Source organism: Phyllostomus discolor, chromosome 6 (genome assembly GCF_004126475.2).
Source record: "Phyllostomus discolor isolate MPI-MPIP mPhyDis1 chromosome 6, mPhyDis1.pri.v3, whole genome shotgun sequence".
In the NCBI taxonomy this organism is placed as follows: Eukaryota; Metazoa; Chordata; class Mammalia; order Chiroptera; family Phyllostomidae; genus Phyllostomus; species Phyllostomus discolor.
In genome coordinates, this window is record NC_040908.2 from 13,542,113 (window position 1) to 13,568,199 (window position 26,087).

General features: G+C 39.4%; 1 protein-coding gene, 1 non-coding gene and 1 pseudogene across 5 annotated transcripts in view; 2 read left to right on the top strand and 1 right to left on the bottom strand.

The window, feature by feature from the left end:
- Nucleotides 1–26,087, bottom strand: part of ASXL2 (ASXL transcriptional regulator 2) — a 116,824-nt gene that overhangs the window by 74,796 nt on the left and 15,941 nt on the right. For 2 of the 4 annotated variants that reach the window (XM_028517286.2, XM_028517288.2), the window contains exons 2-3: nt 8,117–8,199; nt 7,913–7,915 (exon numbers count right to left, since the gene is read on the bottom strand). The exons of 1 other annotated variant lie outside the window; for it this stretch is intronic. In XM_028517286.2, coding sequence (XP_028373087.1) covers nt 7,913–7,915; nt 8,117–8,199 — 86 coding nt within the window. The remainder of the gene's footprint in view (nt 1–7,912; nt 7,916–8,116; nt 8,200–26,087) is intronic. One more of the 4 variants, XM_028517287.2, reaches the window with a different exon arrangement.
- Nucleotides 2–1,297, top strand: LOC118501038 (annotated as a pseudogene).
- LOC114501223 lies at nt 17,208–17,311 on the top strand. Its single transcript, XR_003684975.1, has one exon. It is a non-coding gene; the product is annotated as a small nucleolar RNA U13 (small nucleolar RNA).

A 26,087-nucleotide genomic window follows, 5' to 3' on the forward strand; every position in this document is an offset into this window, starting at 1 on the left:
CACACAAGGTCTGAGCTTATCCCCGAGTGGTGCATACTTGGGACACTCCCAACCGATACAGCAAAGGCTTTGAGGACTGAACCTCTGGCTCACATCTCAGACTCAGCGTGAGTGGCACATGCATGGAACAACTCCAAAACAGCAGAAAAGGCTTTGAAAACTGAACAATTATTGATCCAGCTCCTACAGAGGTTAAGACAGACCAGTAGTCTGAGAACAACTGGGTTTTTTGCCGATCAAAAAGAAAGAAATCACCATTCTACACAGATTTTTAACAGAAAACCAGAGTCTAAACAACTACTAAATACTAACACTAATAACACTAAAATACTCCTAACATAAAATACTAAAGATACTAATAACATAATACTAAAAATATCTAAAACGCAAACTTAAAATTCTCCATAAACAAAGATCCAGAACAATGTGACAAATTCTCAAGGGAAAAGATAATCAATAGTTGCCAATTCTGAAATTATCCAGGTGATGGAACTTATCAGACAAAAACTTTATACTTCATGTGGTAAAGATAAATAAAGTTGAAATTAACGGAAAGCCAAGAAGTTTACAACAGAAAAATAGAAACTTTACAAAAGAAACAAAACAGAAATTTTGAAATCAGAAGATGTAACATCAAAACTAAAAAAATTCCACTGTACAGACTCAATAGCTGAATATAAAGGCAGAAAAGAAAGTCAGGGGATTTGATGATAGAGTAACAGAAATGATCCATTCTGAAACACAGGTACAAAGTTTGGAAAAAATAAGCAGAGATTCGGGAACCTGTAATAAAATGCTCAAAAATAATCATGTAATTGGAAGAAGAGAAAATATGGTAAAGAAAAAATAAACAACAGCTGAGTGTTTGCCATATTTGATAAAATACATAAAGCTACTGATTCAAGAAGCTCAGTGAATGCTAAACAGATTAAACACAAAAAATCCACACCAAACATGGAGCTGCGAGCGGCTTCAGGGGGGTCTTTAGGAGTCAGCAACATGGCAGAAGACATCAAGAACAAAATCAAGAACTATAAGACTGCCCCTTTGACAGCCATTTCCCCAACCAGAACCAGACCAGGCAGTGTTGGCAGAACTACCTAGAATTTCACCGCTGTGAGAAGGCAATGGCTGCTAAAGGGGGTGATATAGCCATGTGCGGATGGTACCAGTGTGTATATAAGTCCTTTGTCCCGTATCCTGGGTGTCAGCCTGGAATGACCGCCGGGCAGAAGGCACACTTCCTGGGAAGATCTGAACTGGCTGCTCCCTACCTGTCTGTCCTCTGTCTTCCGTCCTTCTCCCAGGGAGGTCAAGGGGGACTTGGGTATATCCCACCCTAGGATCCTGAATCATGGTTTAACCAACAATGAATACTTGTTGGAACAGTGTGTGGGAGAAATCCACACCTAGTAATATCAAAAATCAAACTGCTGAAAACTCAATATAAAGAAATTATCTTGAAAGCAACCAGAGAAAACAAAGTATTACCTGTATGAAAACAATGACTCAATGGGGTGGCCGCGGGGGGGGGGGGGGGGGGGGGGGGGGGGGGTAACTGCAGACAACTGTACTTGAACAACAAACAACAAAATAATTTTCTTAAAAAAGCAATGACTCAAGCAATCAAGGATTTCTCATCAAAAACCATGGAGGCCATAATGCAGTGGTGCAACATTTTTTTAAGTAATGAAAGGAAGAACTGTCAACACAGAATTCAGTATCCAGCAAAAAAAAAAAAAAATCCTTCAAAATAAAGCAAAATAAACAAAAGATATTCTCAGGCAAAGGAAAACTAAGAGAATTCATTACCAGCAGACCTGCGCAAAGAAATATTAAAAAGAAAGCTCCTAAAGCTGAAGGAAAATGATACTAGCAAGAAATGCAGAACTGAAGGAGAAGGAAGAGGAAAAGAAATGGTAAACATCTGGGTTAACACAGTTACTCTTTGAACCATTTTAAGTGGAAAGTAAAATGAGTAACACTGTCTAGTGGGGAATTCCATATATGAGCTGTAACACATATGACAAGTATAACAAAGGGGATGAGTAACGGGAACATGGTCGCAAGGCCTTTACGTTTTATTTAAGGAGGTAAAATATTAACTCTAGAAGTCAATGAAAGTTTGGGTGTATATTATATAATCTGTAAAGCAACCACTAAAAAACAAAGAGATGCAGCCAAAAAGTTAAAAAAAAAAAAAAAAAAGAAAAGAAAGAATACTGCAAAATACTCAATTCAAAAGAAGGCAGCAGGGGGCAGAGGCAGTAGAGGAGACAGTGATATAAAAAGAAGGAAAAACAAAATAATAAAATGGTACACCAAACCTAATCATGTCAATGATTATCAAATTGGATTTTAAAAATTACATTTTTAATGCTATTTTGTTAGTTAGCTGTGACAAAATATACTGAGCATACAAGTTACCATTTTAGCCATTTTTAAGTGTATAATTCAGTGTTATTAGGAACAATCACAATGTTGTGCAACCATTACCACTATTTCCAGAACTTTTTCATCATCCTCCAAAAAACACTGTACCAATTAAATAGCTCCCTACTCTCCCCTAGTCTCAGCCCCCCTTAACCTCTATTACACTGTCTATAAATTTGCCTATTCTAGGTATCTCGTATCAGTGGAATTGTAGGATGCTTATCCTTTTGTGCCTTGCTTATTTCACTTAGCATGTTAAGGCTCATCCATATAGCATGTATGAGAATTCCATTCATTCTTAAGGCTAATATTTTATTGAATGTATGTACCACATTTTTTATCCATCTTTTTTATTTTTAAAGATTTTATTTATTTTTAGAGAGAGGGGAAGGGAGGGAGAGAGGGAGAGAAACATCAATGTTGGTTGCCCCTTGTATGCGCCCCCTACTGTGGACCTGGCCCACAACAGAGGCATGTGCCCTGACTGGGAATTGGACTGGGGACCCTTTGTTTCACGGGCCAGCACTTAGTCCACTGAGCCACACCAACCGGGGCCATTCATCTCTTGATGGATATTTGGGCTACTTCCACTTTAACATTTTTTAAAATAAAACAATGTAGTATGGAATAATCAAAATTATGCAAGATTCTTCAAAATGGATGAGCACACAAAAAACTACAAAGAGAAAAAAAGAGTTGAAAGCCATGTATTGACTGAGAAATAAAAATAAAACTAAGAAACAGCACATCTGTGTCCTAGCTGGTGTGACTCAGTGGACTGAGTGCCAGGCTGAGAACTGAAAGGTCAATGGTTCAATTCCCAGTAAGGGCACAAGCCTGGATTGCAGGCCAGGTCCCCAGCTGGGGGTGTGCGAGAGGCAACCAACTGATGTATCTTTCACACACTGATGTTTCTCTCCTTCCCTTCTCTCTATAAACAGAGAGATCTGAGATCCAAACTGCTTTAAAAAAACTTAAAAAAAAAAAAAAAGCACATTTTCAATAAGCACAGTATCCATTTTCATTCAACAACCTGCCTAAAAATTTCATTTTTTTAAAGATTTTATTTATTTACTTTGAGAGAGGGGAAGGGAGAGAGACAGAGAAGGAGAAACATGAATCTGTTGCCTCTCACATGCCCCCAACTGGGGACCTGGCCTGCAACCCAGACTTGTGCCCAATCGAACTGGTGACCTCTCAGTTCACAGGCTGGTGCTCAATCCACTGAGCCACACCAGCCAGGGCACCTGCCTATAATCTTTATTATAAGCCTACCACTTGATGTATCACAGAAGCAAAAGAATAAATTATAACTACATTTGAATGTGATCTCCCAACCACTGATATTTCATATCCTCGTTAAGAAGTAGGTTTTCAATATCTGTTAAGTGCCAAGCACTATGAGGGAAGGAGGAAAAGGAAGAGCAGACAATGTCACTGCCCTAATGGAGCTAGCTTAATGTAAGCTATAGAGAAGTTACATGAGTTTTTTAGGATCACAAAAATACGTAATTTTAAACCTTAAGTGCTATGAAGAAACAACACAGAACATTATAAATTAAAAAAGGAAAATGTGACCTAGAACAGAAAGTCAAAGTTTCCTGAAAAAGACATATTCAAACTGATACCTGAAAAATGAAAGTTAAGTGAGGGAAAGCACATTCCTTTGCTAAGGGGTCAGCATGTAAAAAGGCTGAGCTGTGAGGCAGATTCCCTACATATTTGGGAACTGACAAGCCAGAAACGATAAAGCTGTGAGAACAGACAAAAGTGCACTTAAGTTGGAGAGAAGGTGATGAGAAAAAAAAAAAGAAAGAAATGAGAAGGAAAGCTTAGAGAGAAAGGAAAGAAAGAAGGAATGTTTGTGGTTACTTCAGGTAACAAAAGTTGCAAGGAAAGAGCAGTCAGCTGTGATAAATAGTACTGAGAAGAAAGGTAAAAACTAAAAGTCACAGGGACTTAGCAAAATATAAGTCACTGATGACTTAGAAGCGTGTTGTGGTCACTTAACTGCATCACCATCTTTTTTAATTTACTATGCTTCACTTATGCCACTTCCGGCAAGATGGAGGAATAGGTGGGCCCACAGTACCTCCTCGCACAACCAAGAACAGAACCACAATAATTTACAACAATGATTTGCAGTCATAATATCAGAACTGTCAGAGGATTTATCTAAATGGAAGTCGGACAGCCAAGAAGTTGAAGTAGACCCGTACATCCAGACTGGTAGGGGACTACGAGCCGAGCGAGCGGGCGCAGGGCTGGCGCGGGTCGCAGGCGCGCGTAGGTCGGGGGAAATTTGGCGCAAAATCGGCACGACAACAATCCGGGATGCAAGAGCACAGCGGTGTAGCCGTGATCCCTGAGTACGCAAGCAGCAGCTGGGGGAATCAGTGGGGCAGCGACTGGGGATCAGGGCAGAGCTCACGGCCCAGAAGCCCAGGGAAGTGTCTGACTCCAGGAGAATGGAAGGGTCACCATTGATCCCTCCTGTCCCCGCTCCCACCCCTGCCCCCACATATAACTTCACAAGCTAGCGACTGGGGCGCCCAGCATCGGTGAACACCTAAGGCTCTGCCCCCCACCGTAACAAGAGCAACCAGACCGGAGAAAAAATAAATAAATAAGTAAAATAATAGGAGAGACAGGGAAAGATGTAAGACATGTTTCCAGCAGAACAGATCAGACCCCCAGGACTCATCCTTTTGAGTGACCAAGAAATAGCCAATCTATCAGATGCACAGTTCAAAACACTGGTGATCAGGAAGCTCACGGAACTGGTTGATTTTGGATCCAAATTACATGAAAAAATGCAGATTACCATAAAAGGGATGCAGGAAGACACACGGAGAAGAGCCAATTGTGAAAGGAAGGAATCTGAGTCTCAAAACAACACAGTGGACCAGAAGGAAGATAGAATCAACCAAGCAGGAGAGCATGATGAAATAAGAATTCAAAAAATCGAAGAAAAGCTTAAGACCATCGAGGACACCTTTAAACGTTCCAACATCCGAATTATAGGGGTACCAGAAGGGGAAGACCAACAAGTGGAAAAGTTATTTGAACAAATAATAAAGGAGAACTTCCCCAAACTGGCAAAGGGAACAGTCTTCCAAGAAATCCAAGGAGCGCAGACAGCCCCAAAGAAGTTGGACCCAAGAAGAAACACACCAAGGCACATCATAATTACATTAGCCAAGGTAAAAACGAAGGAGAGAATCCTAGAAGCAGCAAGAGATAAGGGAACAGTAACCTACAAAGGAGTTCCCATCAGACTGTCAGCTGATTTCTCAAAAGAGGCCTTACAGGCAAGAAGGGGCTGGAAAGAAATATTCCAAGTCATGAAAGACAAGGACCTACACCCCAGATTGCTCTATCCAGCAAAGCTCTCATTTAGAATGGAAGAGAAGATAAAGTGCTTTTCAGATAAGGTCAAATTAAAGGAGTTCATCATCACCAAGCCCTTACTTTATGAAATGCTAAAGGGACTTATCTAAGAAAAGAAGATAAAGAAAAGACATGTATAGTAAAAGGACAGCAAACTCACAATTATTAACAACCACACCTAAAGCAAAACCAAAAGAAACTAAGTAAACAACTAGAATAGGAACAGAACCACAGAAATAGAGGGCACAAGCGGGGGCTAGCAGTAGGGGTGGGAGGAGGAGAGAGGGGGAAAAGGTATAGAGAATAAGTAGCATAGAATGTAGGTTGAAAATAGATAGGGGGAGGGCAAGAACAGTACGGGAAATGTAGAAGCTAAAGAACTCATAAGTATTACATATGGACATGGACTAAAGGGGGGGAAGGTGGGTGGGAGAGGGGGCACAGGGTGGAGGGGAGTGAAGGGGGAAATGGGACAACTGTAATAGCATAATCAATAAAATATATTAAAAAAAAATTTACTATGCTTCACTTATTTACAGTTCTTGCCTGCTCCCTAGAAATGACAGTTTAAAGTTGCAGTTCCTCACTGTTAGAGTTGGATGACCCTGCAACTGGCATTCTAACCTAAACTACAGTGAGGTCTGATCTCTATATACAAGATTTCCTGACTTATTTCCCAGTGTGTATCAAGTCTAATTTTATGAAGATGAAATCTCTAGTTCACTCCTATAAGACCCAATAGTGTTATAAAAGGATATTAGAATACCTTAGCAGAATTCATTCCTCAGAGTAATAATCACTTATTCTCTTTCCTATAGCCTTATACAAATTGATCTGTAATTCATTAGGTACTGTGCTTTAATTTTAATCTAATAAATCTAGCTAATTCAAATAAAAACTTAGAGCTATATCACTAGTAAGTTTTTAAGTAATTTATAAAAAATGTTTATAAGCTAATTCTTCAAATCCATTTTAATGTTTTAATTTACATATATTCACAATTTTTCAGGGATATAAAGTGAGATACACTAATTTATATTTTATATTTTAATTAATAAAGCAAACCTAATTTATTCCCAGCCTACTGACATTTGGCCACAAATCAAAACAAAAATTTTTAACTGCATTATCAAAGGCCAATAAAAAATCTTAAATTGAATTTCATGTTAAAGAAAATGAGAACTGGAATCTACAACATACAATATGATTAATCAAAAATGTACTGTTGTTTATTCACAAATATATCTATTTCTCAATAGGAATACTACTGGCATTTGAGCCGAACAATCCCTCAATGTGAAAGACTGTCCAGCATGATGGAAGACAGCATCCCTGTTACCTTCCTACTAAATGTCAGTGCTCCCTTCTTTCTAGTCACTGTGACAATTAAAAATAGCTCCCCACAATTCTGAACACCTCCCCTAAGGGTGTTATACAAAACCACCCCACGGTGAGAACTAGTAGCAGTTTTATTTTATTTTTTTTAAAGATTTTATTTTATTTATTTTTAGAGAGGGAAGAGAGGGAGAGAAACATCAATGTGGGGTTGCTGGGGGCCATGGCCTGCAACCCAGGCATATACCCTGACTGGGAATCGAACCTGCGACACTTTGGTTCGCAGCCCGTGCTCAATCCACTGAGCTACGCCAGCCAGGGCCTAGTAGCAGTTTCAAAGCACGGAAACCTTTTCTATGTTAATGAAAATATCTGTAATACAGACTCCCAGATTTCTGCCTTAACCAACAAATTATGTTGAACACAATTTTAACATTTCTTGATGATAAAAGGTCTTGGTTATGAACAGTGACTATTATGTGCTATTGTAATATAATAAGACTCTTAGAAATTAAAGTATGTTTACCTTTGATATTACATTAATTGACCCCACCCTTGGGTATTCCATTATACTCTTTGTGGCCAAGGTTCTTTCTTTCTAGACTACCTACTTCTAGCACTCTTTCTGCACTTTGACCTTTTATCTGCTGATGACCAAGCTTATTAAATCAAAAGCCTGACTTGATAGATGAAGGCTTGAAGATGGCTCTAGGCCTTGCTAAGAATTAAAGTGCATGGGTGTGAAGACAGTTACCTTCTAAGAATTTTTTAAAACTTACTTTTGGTTTTACAACTGTACTAGGACTGAAAACTTCAAACATCTGACAACTGAATAAATCAGAAATTAACAATGCAGTTATCACTAAACAATCAATGTTCAGAACTAAATTATACTGCTACACACTATAAAATACTCTAATTATGTATTATAATTATTACTAGTACTTAAATAACTCACCTGATTTCTTTTAGTCCTTCTCTCTGGATAACTTGAAGAATTTCTTTATGACTCATGGGTGTATTGGGGTATTTTTCTAAGACCTGAGAAACAAGTATATAATAATAAATTATTTTTTATTTTAAGTTCTATTCTTATTATAATTATATATTTAAGTATTTTCTTTATTCTCATTAAAACTATGTATTAATTTCATCCAACATATACATTACAGAGATTTTTCATCCCTTATATTTTGGGATGATAAGTAGAAAATTAATGAAATATAAATAGGATCTTCTCTCCTTCAGTCACAAACAAGTCAAACCTGAAGCAGAAATAGGTCAAAAGGATATGATTAATAACTCAATTATTAATACAAAATATGAAATTATGAGTACTTTCTGCCTCCACCCTTACATCACATGCCTACCTGTGAACTTACTATAAGCACCTTAAAGATGATCCATCTTAACATTTCCAGCAAAGCCTAGTACAGCATGGATGTTCAAAAACCCGTAACCAAAACAAATTAGCAATATAAATAAAATCAAAATGGTATCTGTGTTCTGGTTCTGATAAAAACGAAGTAATCACAGTTTATCCTGTCTCTCCCACTCAATACATACAAATAAAACCTAAGCAGAATACATGCAGCAACTATCCAAGGACTCTGAAAATGGTAGCAATTGGTCTGAGGGAGGAAACAACTAAAAGTCTAACCCAGCAGTGAATTTCATGGTTTTGTTTCCCTTGGGATGACTCAGTCTAGACTCAATGGCAGCCCAAACTCAGAAGTGCACTCTAAGTGAAGTGAGAAATAGCTTGAAGTCCTCTCTTTTTTGGTCTGAGGAGTAGTGAAGGGGGAGGAGGATCCTCTGGGGTTTCTTCTCCCCCTTTCTCTTGGGCACTGTCCCCAGACAATCCAAAGGCAGCAGTTTGTGGAGTGACAATAACAGCAATGGCTAGACAAGAACCTAATACTCAAGAAAGCAGAACCCATCAGGCCCTATGAGTGTGAAGGGAATCCCCACGGCTTATATTCTTTCTCCTCCATCCTGCTGCTTGGTATAGAAGGCAGATGCAGTAGTGAAAGTATGCAACAAAACAGACATGACAAGGGAGAAGGATCTCTAGAAACCAGAAAGTGTCAAGGAACTTGCAAAAAGGAGCTCAAGAAAGAGATACCATGAAGTTCTATAAAAACTCCTGGGGTCACTCCAAACTATGCTTAGGTGTATCTAGCCCTCAACACACTGCTTATCAGGTTCCCAAATTAGTCACTAGATGGTGCATACACAGATTAGATGGGAAGGGTACAATGAAAACTCTGAAAACGAGACATTAGAATTTTAGTGTTTAGAAGATAAGGTAGAAATTGTGACCTGAACCCAGTGAGGCAAATGTCTGCCTAAAAAATCCTCCCATCCCTCAAAACCAAAAAAAAAGTAACATTCTCCTTAGGACTGAAAATGACAGTATCATAACATCACATCAAAATACCTAATATACATACAATCCAAAATCACATATGAATAACCAGGAAAATCTCAATTATCTCACAAGGGAAAAAAAACAACCTACATACAACAAACCCAAGATGACAAAGATGTTGGAATTATCAGACAAAACTTTAAAGCAGCTATTATAACATTGCTTCAGGAAGCTGGGAAAAGCCCTGGCTGGTGTAGCTCGGTGGGTTGGAGCTTCATCCAGTAAAATGAAAGGTTGCACGTTTGATTCCTGTCAGGGCACATGCCTAGGTTGAGGGTTCAGTCCCCAGTCAGGACATGTACAAAGGGCAAACTATCAATGTTTCTCTCCTTCCCTTTCTCTCCCACTAAATATCAATAAGCATGTCCTTGGGTGAGGACTTCTTTTTAAAAAGTTGGGAAGAATACTCCTGGAAAAAAATAGGTAAGCATTTTTCCAGCAGAAAAATAAGATTACATATATTATGTGTATGTGTGAAACAAGACAAATTTTTCTTTTTTCGTCTCTTCGCAAGATAAAATTTTAAGACTAAAAAAAATACAAGAACGTAAATAAACGCAAAATTCCTTGGAGGGACACAATTTCAGAATGGAATAACAGAAAAGTCAGTGAATTTGAAGATATAAGAACAGAAATTATCCAATCAATGAACAGAGGAAAACTGATAAAAAAAATTAACAGAGAACTACAAAGTAATAAACAGAAAACTGACATCTTGACAGTTTCAATTGTTCCTACTCTCTGGTGACCTCAAGTGTTCCTTTGGTGGTAGATGCCTTTTTCCTTGTGTCTTCACGTGTCTTCCCTTTTTACCTGTCTGTCTTTGTGACCAAATTTCCCCTTTTAATAAAGACTCAATTGTGTTAGATTAGGGTCTGCCCATTATAATGACCCCATCTTAACCTGATCATCTGCAAAGACCCTACTTTCAAAAATAAGATCACATTCCCCCACAGGTACTGGGGATTTAGACTGAAACTTTGGGGGGGGGGGGGGGAATTGACACATAATTTTAAAAGAAGAAGAAAAAAATAAAAGAACAGAGTTAATGGGACAATAACAAAAGGTCTAACATTCATGCCATCAGAGTCCCAAAAGGAGAGGAGACAGAATGGAGCACAGAAAACATTTGTGAAGAAATAGCAGAAAACTTCCCAAACTTGCTAGATTAAAATTTTTAATCTTAAAATTTCACTTAACACTTAAAATTTCAGGAAGATCGATTAATCTCAACATGAGTTCAAAGAAATCCATACCCAGATATGTCAATAAAAAAAAAATCTTGAAAGCAAACAAGGAAAAAAACAACATTCCATTTTGGAGAACAACAATTTAAGTGGCTGTGGATTTCTCATCAGAAATCATGGAATGCAGAAGCAGTGGAAAATCATGCTCAAGAGCTGAAAGAAAAGGACCCAACAAAGCAAAATTCCCATCTAGCAAAAATATCCTAAAAAATGAAGCAGAGCCCAGTGCAGCTCAGCAGATTGGGCGTCCTCCTGCAAACCAAAAGGTCGCTGGTTCGACTCCGGTCAGGGAACATACCTGGGTCTCTGTCCAGATCCCCAGTGCCAGGCATGCAAGAAGCAACTGATCGAGCGGTTTCTCTCCCTCTCATTCTTTCTCCCTTCCCCTCTAAAAATAAATAAATAAAAGCTTTCAAAAATTTCTTGTATGCCCTTTTAGTGATGACTTAACTGATTTTCTGCTCTTTAATGAAATAAAACAGAAAAAAGTTAAAACTACTTAAAGGATGTTGATTTTCCTTTAAAAAATGTTTATCGCTAGTTCCTTTACATACTAGACATTTAAAATTGATTTTCATTTACAAAATTATTTATGATAAATTTTCTCAATATTTAGAACTATAACCCTGGCTGGTGTGGATCAGTGGATTAGGCACTGGCCTGTGAACCGGAAGGTCGCTGGTTTGATTTCCAGCGGCATATGCCTGAGTTGTAGGCCAGGTCCCCAGGCAGGGGTGTGTGAGAAGCAGCTGATCGGTCTATCTCTTGCACACAGATGTTTCTCTCCCTCTCTTTCTCCCTCCCTTCCCCTCTCTCTAAAAATAAAAATCTTTAATTAAAAAAAAGTGTAGCTTCCCTACTTTCAATTGCTTAATATTTTTCCATATTTTCATGTATATTTGACTCTTTTAATTCACTATTTTTTTTTAAACAAATGTACTTTTTCTTTCTTTTTTAAGATTTTTATTTATTTATTTTTAGGGAGGGAAGGGAGGGAGATAGAGAGAGAGATGGAGATAGAGAGAGAGAGATGGAGATAGAGAGAGAGAGAGAGAGAGAGAGAGAGAGAGGGGGAGAGAAACATCAATGTGCGGTTGCTGGGGGTTATGGCCTACAACCCAGGAATGTACCCTGGCTGGGAATCGAACCTGGGACACTTTGGTCCCAGCCCGCGCTCAATCCACTGAGCTTAAGTCACTAATTTTTGATAAGAAAGTGTACAGACATGAGAAAAATATAAACTAGTGAAACCCAAGAGGGAAAAATGGAGAAAAACACAAAATGGCTGCATATATTTCTTAGCAAAAATACAGTACTATTGTAATATTACTACTGTATTATAATACTATTGCCATTTTTTTTTACCACAGATTCCATGTAAGTGGCAATACTAGTTTTATAAAAACATTTAGCTTAATTTAACCACAGGAGGGCAGTGTTTATCAAACAAAATATCATTCCATTGGAACTGTTTATGGAACTACATAATTCAATTTTTAGAAACTATGACAATCTGAATAACTGCTCAGAAGAATTAAAATCAACACTATCCAGAATTAAAGCATAATAGATTGTTTTTAAAAGCATGCCTAATATATATGTCTCTTTACTTACAGAATCTCACATCCAGCTAATAAAAAGGATATAAAAATTGTACTTTCTGAGTAAAGAATAATCTAGATAGCCCCTAAAATTTGAGCTTGACTCTAGCCTCAACGACACCGGTATTTCAATTACTGCTGCACTTATGAGTTACTTCCAGATATGCAGAGATACATAAAGCCTGCATTTTGTGTAGCCTAGATAATTTTATTTTACATTTAAAATGTACAGAAAAAACATGGAAATCTTTATAGATTTACTTCAGTGTTATATGATTTATTTACTGTCCAAAAGCTTTAAAACCAATGTCACAGTAGTGAATGAGTTCACCCAGAAAATATGCAGAATGAGAAGTGATGACAGCCTATGCTACAAAACCAATACACCAATGTTTAAGAGTAAGAGAAGAAAAACTAGCAAATAAACTAAGGAGTACCAGCGAAACTGGGAAAAAATCAGAAGAACATGTGTTTCAGGAAAAACAAAAGCACTGTAAGAAGGATAAAGTGATCAACAATGTCAAAAATGTCCCAGAAGTTGAAATAATTTCAAAATCCACTGTATTTAACCATGAGCTCTTTAATTAGTCTTACAAATTCCATTTAATCAGGAGGGAAGAAATCAAACTTGAGAGGGTTTAGCACTGAATGGGAGGTCCAGAGGTGGCAACAGGGAGTTAACACAACTCCTAGAACAGTGAAGGAAATAATGTCAAGGAATTTTGTCAAACAGATCTGAAAAAGTTTCACTGGACAAGGATAAAAAGGAGACAGAAGTAACCCTCACTACCCCAACTTTCCCCATCCCAGGATGAGAGGCAAATACAACAGATTCAGATACAAATGAGGGACAAATCCCTCATTATCAAACTTGTGCTAATTTGACACGCAAACAAAATTAATTCAGAGGATGCAGTATCCCTCACCTACCAAATCCACTTTACAAACACTCACGGTGTGAGTTCAGGAGCTGAACAGATAACAGCAAGGAATACATGGAATTTAGGCAGAAGAAATAACTAATATAGCCAAATATTTGAAAAGGAAAAGAGGGGAAAAAGATCTTACCTTGCTGCTTAGCAGTATCTCTTGATCACTACCTCTGTCCTGAGATGCACTTCTCTGTTCAGCTCCTGTGACACCAGACTCTCCCTGCTTCCCTTCTGCCCCTTCAACAGCAACTTTTCTTTCTACACAGTTTTAATACTGACCTTCTTCCTCAGGATTCTCTGGTCTCAGTTTCTACTCTCCTTGGGCAATTCGCCCTCCCATGGTTTCAAAAATCATTACACTCCTACAGCAGCACTCTATCCACCCCCAGTAGTGCTTATCACCCTCACTGTATTTATTATAATTCCATTTTAAATCATCTGTCCTGCCCATTGATACATAAGCTCCAGGAGGGCTGTGACCATCTGTCTTGTTCATCAGGCACCCCTAGTGCCTACCTATGATAGGCCTAAAATGTGTGAGGCTTGACTAATGGAATCAGGAACATGAGCTTTAGACAATAGAAAAAAATGCTTTTTTTGTTTGTGGTTTTTTTTTTTTAACAAAAAAGATGAAAGGTGAGTGCGATTGCAAATAAGTTTGTAGATTTAGGGGCAGAAGCTTAAATATTTAAATACAAATATATACAGAGAGACAGCTACAGAAAACCAGAGATTACATAGGCTGACTTCATAAGCCCAGGAGTAATTTTACCTCAATTCTCAACAGCTCTATTGAGTCATTCTCTCTATAGTTCAGTCCTAGCTTTGATTTTTACCTGATTATCCAACAGGTCTGAATGTTATATGCACTCCTAGTTCAAGCAACAAAAAAGTTCTCAAAATCTAATTTTCCTGGCCCTGGCTGCTTAGCTCAGTTGGTTAGAGCGTTGTCCTGATAACATCAAGGTTGTGGGTTTAATCCCCAGTAAGGGCACATACAAGAATCAACCAGTGAATACATAAATAAGTAAAACAACAAACTAATATCCCCCCCCATCTCTCTAAAATCAGTAGATAAAAAAAATTTTTTTAAATAACCTAATTTTCCCAAAACTCTTAAGGCTTAATAACATTTAATGTTAATCTAGCATTTAAGTGCCAGATACAGTTCTAAGTGCTTTACATGTATCGGCTCATTTCATCTCTACAATGAACTATGAGGCAGATACAATCACAGCATTTTTTTCAGATGTGAAAACCGAGGCACAGAGAAAACAGGTCCCTTGACCACGGTCACATCACCTAATACATGATGGGAAACACGATTCTTTGCTCCTGCACCTTAGGCTACACACAGTCCCTTTTCCATCAAGTACACATCCACACTACTCCTAAAATTAACTCTTACTTTCATGGACATTTACTAAGAAGTACTTAAGTGTCAAAAACCGGGGATACAAAAATGAGTAAGAAACAAGCCCTAATAGTTCACAACTCGGGTAGAAAGAAGGTGGGAGAAGGAAGAGACAACGTGTATAATTTGAGAGGAAATACTAAAAAAGATTTTTTTAAAAACCCTACAGAAACAAATGGTAAAGAACCTTTAATTCTGCCTTTAATAGTTATGCAATATTTCAAATACAGAGGAAACTACGAAACAATAAAACACTTTTTGGCTCAACTATTGGGTTGCCCAAAAAGTCCGTTAGGTTTTTCCATTAGATGGCTCTAATGGCACTTGGTTGTCTTTAACTTCATTCGAAACAATTGTCAGACTATATTGTGATAGTTGTCTTATCAGCATGCATTAAAAATAAAATCAAAAGTGGTGAATTTTTGCGCAGCCATTTTAATATTGAAGATGGAAGAAAACATGCAACATTTTCAGTATATTATGCTTTATTATCTCAAAAAAGGTAAAAACACAACTGAAGTGAAAAAAATGATTTGTACGGTATATGGATAAGGTGCTGTGAATGATCGAACGGTGTCAAAAGTGGTTTGTGGACTTCCAGTTAAGATGAGGGCATAGGTAAACAGGGTTCATCACCTTACACACAACCACATCAAAATTACAACTAAAATACAGAACCATCAGAAATTGAGTTGAATGGAAGTCTGACAACTACGGAATTAAAGAAACAACATCCATCCAGACTGGTAGAAGGGGCAGAGCACAGAACTGATTGGTCCCACATCTATGTGTGGTGGGTAAAAATTCAGGGGGGTATCTCAGGAGCAAGGAGTCCCAACCCCATACTGGGCCCCTCAGCCCAGGGTTCCAGGGCCCCAGGGTTAGGAAATTAAGTCCCCATAACTTGTGGCTACAAAAACCAGTGGGGATTGAGTGGGTGGAAGAAACTTCTGGAGTCCAGGCAGTTCCTCTTAACCCACACACAGACTTACTCAGACTCACTCCCTCTGACCTCCAGCACCAGAGTAGCAGTATGAATGGCAAACAGGGAGAAACCAAAGCATCCGGCATCAAGGCAAGAGCTGGGGGAAAAGCTTTCACCCAGGCAGAAAGGTAGGTAAAGGCTGAAAGTCCAACTACCTGGCTAATATTATTTGCCCCACCCTGCAAATCCCCTGAGACTGTCCCACCTAACTCACAGGCACACCCAAACTGTTAACTATAACTTTTCCATATGAATGGCTGGTCTTGGCTCATGCTTTACAACTTCCTAAATTCTAGGAAACAAGCAACAGGCCACCTTAGTGAGTCCCCAGTCCCCCGACCTCTTCCCCCTACCTACCACCACCCTGCCCCTGCACAGCCGATCCTCCACAGAGGGCGGAGAGTGGTGGTCAGAGCCAGTCCTTGCAGCAGCAGAATGTCTTGGGTAAATCCTTCCCATTGATCTACAAAACAAGAAGGCTCAACTACAAGAAGAGGGTGCCAGGGCCAGTTTAAAAAAAAAAAAAAAGTTTGTTTCCGACAGTGGTTTAAGTTCAATATACAAAATGAAATAGGGTGGTATGGTTTACAGTGAATGCAAACAGAGATAAGTCTGAGTAGTCAAGCCTTAATGACTACCCAACATTTAAGCTGAGAACTATGTGACAAACTGCCAGGCATGGTAACAAGAGTGGACTTAAAATGGAATGCTGGCTGTGTAAGAATAAACGGTAACGGTCTCAGGATCCTGCAACACACTCGCACTGCTGCAAACATCCTACCTTTGTTCACACCACTCTCTGTGTGTAACATAACTTCCCCACTCCGTTCTACACCTGAAAGTCTGTCACAAAAAAAAAAAAAAAAAATCTTCAAAAGTAGAAATATTCAATTCCTTCAAGGGTTCAGTAAGACAGACATACACACACTACACAGATGGGAAAGTAAACTGATAAACCTTTCTGAAAAGCAATTTGGTAACATGTAACTTTAAGGGCCTTCCAAAGACTGACATCCTCTTACCCAACAACTTTTCTTCCAGCAATCTATAAAAGTAACAGAAATACATACAAGATCTAGACATAAAGATATTTGCTATAGTATTATTTGTAACAATTATAAAAATAAACAATAAAATTCCCAATATTAAGATAATAAATCAATTTAACATCCCTCCGAAAGAGATCTTTCAGATCAATAGCAAAGCAGAAACCATAGGCCTCTTTATCTTTATGGCCCTCCAATCAGACAATACATGAAACACAGAAAGAACCCAATAAATTATTTCTAAACTAAAAACAGTGATACATTATGTTGTCATTAAATACATCTTTTAAGCAGAGTTTTCAATGAAAACTCTGAGGAAACACTTAGGATATACAAAAATCACATACAAAATTGAATACACAATAAGATTTCAATTAAGAAATAACCAGAGAGATCCTTTTGTAGTTTGTAACTGTGATGACTGCGCGTTCACACTCTTATGTTCAGATGTGCCTCCCTCAAACCTCGTAATACACGGGCACATTACACATCTGAGATGAGCAAGAGAAAGACAGACAGACAGACAGACAGACCGACCAACCGACCGACCCTGGCTGTGTAGGTCAGTTAGAGTGTCATCCCAATATGCCAAAGTTGTGAGTTTGATCCCTGGTCAGAGCACATACAAGAATCAAGAGATGAATGCGTAAGTAAGTAGAAGAAGGAAGGAGAAAAGGGAAGGAGGGCAAACCAGACAGAAGAATTAGAAATAAAGGCCAAAATGTTGATGGTTTAGATCAAATTAGAGCTATTAAAATATAAGCTAGGCCCACAGGACCCAGAACTACTTTCAAGATTCCATGAACCCCTTTGGAATTATTTAGTGTTTTTATCTTTTTCTGGAAAGAGATCCACAGCTTTCATCAGTTTCCAAAAGAGAACTCTGACTCCAAACTAAGAATACTCCCCTATCTGGCAAAATCATAATTTTTCCTGGTTCTTTACATTTTTGTTTTTAAACTTTCCACAATGCACACTAGCCAGATAATCAAGGAAAGGGAAAAGGGGCAATTAGGTGAAAGTATCCACAGTTCACAAATGAAATAAAATGATTAATCCCTAACAAAGAAAGTTAAAGGACCTGCTTATTAACACATTTCCTTAAAACATTCCTATCAGCTCAAAGCATACGGTTTTCATTTGTTTTGAGTAATGCTTCTAGTCCTGGCTGGTGTGACTCAGTGGACTGAGCGCCACCCTGTGAACCAAAGGGTTGTCAGTTCAATTCCCAATCAGGACAATTTCCTAGGTTGTGGGCCAGGTCCCCAGTAGGAGACATGCAAGACGCAACCACATACTGTTTCTCTCCTTCTTTTTCTCCCTCCCTTCCCCTCTCTATAAAAATAAATAAATAAATTCTTTTACAAATAAAGCTTCTAATTTGCCCAATTCTGGTCCATACTGCAGGATCAATATTTTATACTGGGTCCAGCCAACAAAGGAGAAGGAATGGGTGTAGGAACCCTATTCTGGTAGTGCCACTCTACAAATACAGTTTATTACTATCACAAAAGAATTTCAATGTCTAAGCTAAAAATGTAGGTTTCAAGTTCTAGGGTTGTTTGGCCATTTCTGATTTTAAAATTTCCAATAAAAGAAGTGAGTTAAACCACATACTAAAATAAAGGAGTTGGTATAGCAATCACAGATTTTTTTTAAGATTTTATTTATTTATTTTTAGAGAGGGAATGGATGGGGAGGGGGAGGGGGAGAGAGATACATCAGTGTGAGGTTGCTGGGGATCATGGCCTGCAACCCAGGCATGTACCCTGACTGGGAATCGAACCTGCGACACTTCGGTTCACAGCCTGTGCTCAATCCACTGAGCTACGCCAGCCAGGGTGCAATCACAGATCTTAACTAAAGTTATGGTGTATCTCTCATCTCAACCTTCCCTCTACAATTCTCACTCATGAGTATAAAAGAGAAATAAGAGTATATGAATAGTAAAATCAGTAAGATCGATTTCAAAGATAAATCACACTTTAAATTGTTCAAAAAACTCTACATGTTTTCCCCACTAATGAAATGGGTAGAAAATGTCAATAAATACAAAAACCATATAAAGGGTTCAAATCTATGTTCTGATTATAATGCAATAAAAGCACACATTACAAAAAATAAGTCTTAAAATTGTTTTTAATCCCCACACCCAAAAAACCTTGGACCAAGAAGGATAATTTTTTAAAGATTTTATTTATTTATTTTCAGAGAGGGGAAGGGAGGGAGAAAAAGAGGGAGAGAAACACTGATTGGTTGCACCTTGAGTGCCCCCTACTGGGAACCAGGCCTGCAACCCAGGCATGTGCTCTAACTGGGATTGAACCAGTGATCCTTTGGTTCGCAGGCCAGTACTCAATCCATGAGCCACACCAGCCAGGGCCCAAAAAGGAAATTATAATTGTAATATCTAGTGACAACTGAAGCAAATGAAAGGTATAATTACAGAAAAAATCATTAGCTGTTTCTTTTCTCTTAAACTACATTATTTTACATATATCATGATTAACAAATATCTGAGCATCTCCTACCGTTCCAAAACAAGTATTCTAAAACATTTAAATTTATACCCTACTATGCTCAATACAAATTCAGATTCAATTCTACTGTCTCTCAAAAAGGATTCTCGTGTATCCCTTTGGTAATGTACCTGTTTCTGAACAAAGACGGGGGGCCTGGGACAATATACTATTACCCAAAAGGAACCCCCGGGTTCATTATGTCTACTGCCAGAGGAAAGACATCTCTCAATGCCAGAGATTCGTGAAAAGGAAAGGAAATGTTTATTTAATGCAATACAGACTTAAAGTGGTGACCTAATGTCTTTACCAAAATCCCGAAGTCCCTTAAAACACCCACAAACACACACAGTCCTTCCTTCCCCCCCTTTGCCCAGTCTGGGGTACCATATCTCAGGAAAGGAAATAGAAGTCCGTGGCTCAGGCAGCCCCCAGTTCTTCCCAGTAATCCATCTTGGCTGGTAGGCCTCCCTCGGTTCCCAGCACCATCAGCTGTGTCGCTGGGATCTCTGCCAAAGCTGAGTAGTGATTCTCTGCTAGAGCTGCATGGTGATTCTCTCTCACAAGGCCGCAGGAGTCCCCACTCTGCCAAAATCGTGTGGTTCTCCCCTCTATTGCCACAGCTACATGGTCCTCTCTGCACAATGGCTGCGGGAGTCTCCACTCTGCCAAAGCTGAGTGGTTCTCTCTCCTCAATGGCTGCAAGGAGGGGGGTTGCCACTCTGCCAAAGCCAAGTAACGGTTCTCTGCTAAAGCCGCATGGTGATTCTCTCTCGCAGGGCTGCAGGAGTCCCCACTCTGCTAAAGACCGAGTGGTTCTCCCTCTAATGGCTGCCATGTCTCAGTGTAAATCTCCACGCCAATCTTCCTCAGCAGCCCCATTTCCGACTCCTCCCACCATCAGCTACACTTGCTAGCCCTCTCATATCCTTCCAGCTTCACTGGGCTGCCATCATGGGTCTGCGCAGGCCTAGCCCCATGTCATGGAGCCAATCTCCAAGTTCCCATGCAGGCACTGTAACTCAGGGGACATGCAGCACTCCCCCCTTACCTCTTGGTGGGGAATTTACTTCCATTCCCCTGGCTCAGAGCATGGCCACAGCTATTTAACATATCTATGCAACCAGTTAAAGGTTATAGATATGTTAAATGACCATACCAGAGGTTAGCTGCAAAGCTGTTGCTATGCAAAACAGCTCTCAATGGCCCTGCTCCATGTGTCCCTTCCCCTAACCCACACCTGTTGGTGGGGGGGAGGGAGGCGGTGAGGACATCCTAATATTTCTTGAACACCTTGAGTTCTGGACTCCATTTCAAATCCCTGTTTGGGGCCCTCCTCTTGGCTGCATACCTATCCTCAGTTCAAATGCCCTCCCTCCGCAGACCTATATATCAACACTTAACCTTTTTTGGGGTGCAGACCCCCTAAAGAATATGATGACAGCATGAAGATTTTTCTCAGAAAAAAAATCTATAATTTTTATGGTTAGTTTCTGTGGGTCCACAGACTGCATGAAGCCTAAGGCAAATTTGTGTTTAGCAACTTGACCTACCATTCAACATTCTTCTGGTTTAAAGTCCTTTTGGAAATCTAATCCCTCCTCCATTCTCAATCCATATAGTGGGAACCAACACCAGCAACACAGCATGAAACCCATTAGCACTTTTTAACCTCTTGGCCACAATAACTGGTTTAGAAATTGACAGAATGCTCAAATTAAGGCTAAAGGGACAAAATAACAGGTAAGACACATTTTTTTTGTCCCAGCAACTAACGAACTTAATTTTGAATGATGAAAGACTGAAGCTAACAGCTTTCTAACACTCCAAAGACAAAAAAAATAAACAAAATCCAACCATACCTGAAGCTCTTCCTTCAAATTTGTCAGTGACAAACCCATAAATTCCCTTTTCTCCCTACCAGTTTAGGATAGGTTTTCTACCACTTTCAAAAAAAGTCTTGCAATAGATAGAGCCCATTCCTCCCCTGGCTGGTGTGGCTCAGTGGTGTGGAGCACTGGTCGCCAGTTCAATTCCCAGTCAGGGCACAAGCCTGGGTTGCAGGCCAGGTCCCCAGTAGGGGGTGTGCAAGAAGCAATCACATTGATGTTTCTCTCCCTTTCTTCCTCCCTTTCCCTCTATCTCAAAATAAATAAAATCTTAAAAAAAAAAAAAAAAAAAAAACTTCACATAAAATCTCACGTCTTCCAAGAAGTCCACTTGCATTCTCATGACACTCTTCCTTCTCAACTACCTCAGGTACTTAAAATGGGCAAATTTAGCAGGTAATTATATATTATTTTTTACCATTCCTAGATATTTTAGTCTCTTGCTCTTGTCTCCACATACTGAAATGCACCCACTCCCTAAGACAAAATAGTCAATGTTTTAATCAAAAGAAAACTAGAAAGAAAACTTCTCAAGGGGATAGGTAACTAGGTAATCCCAACGTAGATTTCTTGGACTTCACTTTTCTTTAGGAGAAAACTCAGAATTTCCTTACCGTATTAACATTGCCATCACAAAAGCCCGCCAGAGATACAATTTCTACATAAAGCTCCAGTTCAAAGGTGGATTAAAATACCCCTTTTCTGCCCTTGCATAGTTTAAAATAAAGAAAAACTGAAGGCACTGTAAAAAGAGAACTTGTCTAAATAGAAAGGGAAAGTTGCACAATAGAAGGAAAAGAAAATACAACTTTCAGCCCTGGCTGGTATGGCTCAGTGGATTGAGCATGGGCCTGCAAACCAAAAGGTTACCACTGCCAGTTCGAGTCCCAGTCAGGGAACATGCCTGAGTTGTGGGCCAGGTCCCCACTAGGGGGTGTGCAAGAAGTAATCACACTGATGTTTCTTCCCCCCTCTTTCTCCTTCTCTTCCCCTCTCTCTAAAAATAAATAAAATAAAGTCTTAAAAAAGAAAATACAACTTGCTATCACTGTATATGCACAGATTTCTTTTCTGAATCTCATAATGATGACCTTTTAATATCAATACTCTCTTGTTTATATTCTGCCCTTCCTAACTCCTTACTTCCTCACAGGAGGTCTAGTGAACTATACTAGAGTTCATATCTATCTACCTACCTCCCCAGCCCTAAAAAAAAAACCATTAAAAAAATAAATAGTAACAGATCTACATACAGTCAAGTCTCACTATTCACAATAGTTATGTTCTATAAAGTCACCACAAACACTAAATTAGCAAATACAGAAACACTGCTATTACAGGAACCACAGAGTTAGGTTCCTACAAGACTCTGGTCACATTACTGTCAACTTATCACTACACAACCTTGTTTTTTTGAGTGTTTTTGTTTAAAGATATCTTGTTTGATAGATATTGAGTCACTAGTATTGAATTCATGGCCAAGAGCACTGTAACTCACGCCTAACCAAAGTTATCTAACACAGGCATTTTCTTTTTAAGTCACATCACAGCTGTCTTGCACTTAAGAACACAAGACAGCAGCCCTGGCTGAGGGGCTTAGCTGGCTAGAGCATCGTCCATACAAAAAGGCCAACCCAAAAGGTTGCAGGTTCGATTCCCAGGCAGGGCACATACCTAGATTGTGTGTTCGATCCCAGGTTAGGGCATGTACAGGAGGCAACAGATCGGTCATGTTTCTCACATCAATGTTTCTCTCTCACACATCAATGTGTTTCTCGCTCCCTCTCTCTTTCCCTCCCACCCCCTCTCAAATCAACAAACATCCTCAGGTAAGGATTTAAAAAAAGAAAAGAATACAGACAGCAAACTTCAGCACTACACTTTTGGGGGCAGTTTAAAACAGTGAGAGCACCAATAAAAAGCACAAAAATGCAAAAATCATGGTTTATAATAGACCACAAAAAGGACACATTTTTCATAAGAACTGAAACCAGAGGGCAAGAACAAATCACCTTCTTCAACCTCAGCAGGGACCTCAGCTGGGAATACCTGCATCAGATGATTCCAATTTTTTGCTGCTCCTCACATCTATGACCACAAAAGTGTCATGAGTACTGATTAGGGTGTTAAGAATAAATTGTAGCAAATAGGTGAATTCACAAATACTGAAACCATGAATAATGATGGTTGACTATAATCTCAAGAAATATAATAAAAGGAAGAATTTCCATCTAATATTTATGAGGCCAGCATTATCCTGCTACTCAAACACAGAGACAGTATAAAAAACTACAGATGAATATTCCCCATGAACAAAACTGAGAATGTCCTCAATAAAATATTAACAAATCCAGCAATATATAAAAAGCATACACCACAACCAAGTGAAATTCCCTCCCTGAAAAATGCAAGGCCAATTCAAAATTTGAAAACCAATGTATTACTATATTACCATAGTAATAATCTAAAAATTAAAAGCAAATGATAATATCAATGATTCAGGAAAAGCATTTGACAAAATTCAATATCCATTCATGATATAATGGAACTTCTGCAACCTGATTATACCCGTTTATTTAAAAAACCCTACAGCTTAATGAGGAAAAACGGAGCTTTCCCCTATAATCAGGAAGAAATTATGTACAAATCACATATTCAGTAAAGAACAAGTATTCAGAATATATAAAGAATTCTCCAAACTCAACAGCAAGAAAACCAATCCAGTTAAACAGTGAGGAAAAGACTTAAACAGACTCTTCACCAAAGAGGATATACAGATGGCAAACAGGCACATGAAAAGATGTTCAACAATGTCGTTAGAGAAATCAAAATCACAATGATATACCACCACACCTGTTAGAATGGCTAACATTAACAAATGATAATACCAAGATCTAGCAAGAATGAATGGCAACTGGATTGTGTGTGTGTGTGTGTGTGTGTGTGTGTGTGTTGCTGGTGGGAATGTAGAATGATATATAGCCACTCAGAAAACCAGTTTTGCAGTTTTCCAGCCCTGGCTGGTGTAGCTTAATGGATTGAGCGCAGGCCTGAAAACAAAAGGGTTGCCAGTTCGAGTCCCAGTCAGGGCACATGCCTGGGTTGCAGGTCAGGTCCCCAATACAGGGCATGTGAGAGGCAACCACACATCTATGTTTCTCTCCCTCTCTTCCTCCCTCCCTTCCCTTCTCTCTAAAAATAAATAAAATCTTAAAAAGTTTTGCAGTTTTTTTATGAAATTAAATATACAGTTACCATATTACCCTGCAAGTCCACTCCTGCATATTTCCCCTAAAGAAATGAAAAGTTATGTTCAAAGGAAAATCTGCCCACAGATGTTTACTGCAGCTCCATTCTTAAGTGCCAAAAACACAAACAACCTACATGTTCTTCAACAGTGAACAGACAAACTATTATACATTGGTACAATGAACTACTTACTACTCAGCAATAAGTAAAGAATAAACTATTAATACACAAAACAACACAGATGAAATCTCAAAAGCATTTAGCTGAATTAAAGAAACCAATCTTGGACTTCCAGGCAAGATGGTGGCATACGCAGAGATGGGTAGCCTCTTCCCACAACTACATACATCAAAATTACAACTAAAACATAGAACAGCTATCACTCAGAAACATCAGAAATCGAATTGAATGGAAGACTGACAACTACGGAATTAAACCACACCCATAAAGACTGGTAGGAGGGACTCAGACACAGATTGGGCTGGTCCCTTACCCACATGTAGTCAATAAAAATTCAGGAGGGCTATATCTCACAAGCAAGGAGTCCCAGTCCCAAACAAGGTCCCTCAGCCCAGGGTCCCAGTGCCAGGAAGGTAAGTCCCTACAACTTCTGGCTGCCAAAACCAGCAGGGGCTGAGTCAATGGAGGCAACTGCTGGAGCACAAAAGAAATTCCTCTTAAAGAACCCACACATGGATTCACCTACTCAGACTCACTCCCTCTGAGCTCCAGCACCAGGGCAGCAGCTTGAAAGGCACCCGTGGCATAAAGGGAGGAATTCAAACGTCTGGCCCAAGGCCAGAAGAAGCTAATGTCCCTTTTCTAAACACTCCGCCAACACAGACGGCAAGCTGGTGCCATATCTGAGACTCCATCAACCTGGCTAACACTGTTGGACCAGTCTTGGAAATCCCCAGAGACTCTGCCCCACCCAACTTATAAACCCACACAAGCAGCTTTTGCATATGAATGCGTACTCTTGGCTCATCCTTCACAACTTTCTAAATCCTATCAAACAAGCAATACCAGGATTTGGTGAGCTCCAGGATAGTACTAATTCACAGCTGGGCTTCACCTGGGAATACCCAAGCCCAGCACAAGTAGCAGCCATCTCGGATTGCATTATAGCTCAGGAAGGGCACCTCCACACCCCAACTCCTGGAAAAACACAGGTGGGGGATGACCCTTGGCCTGCCATCAGCCTGGAAATCCCCAGGGCCTGCGCACCCAGTGGACAACTACAGACCATGCTGGAGGACCACTACCTTGCCCCAGCAAGGCTAATCCTCCACAGAGGGTGGAGGTTGGTGGTCAGTGGTCACAGCCAGTCCTTGCAGCTGACTAGCCTGGGTAAATACTTCCCACGGATCTGCCAATAGCAACTAAGGCTCAACTACAAGAAGAGTGTGTACTCAGCCCACAGAGAGGGTACACTTCAAATACCCAGCTTGGGTGATAGGGGAAACTGTGCCCTCCCCTGGACCCTACAGTACATTAGGACACACAATCAAGACTCGGAGTCAAAGCAGCTCGACCTAATACACAGAAACACACACAGGCTACCAAAATGAGAACACAAAGAAACATAGCCCAAATGAAAGAATGAATCAAAACTT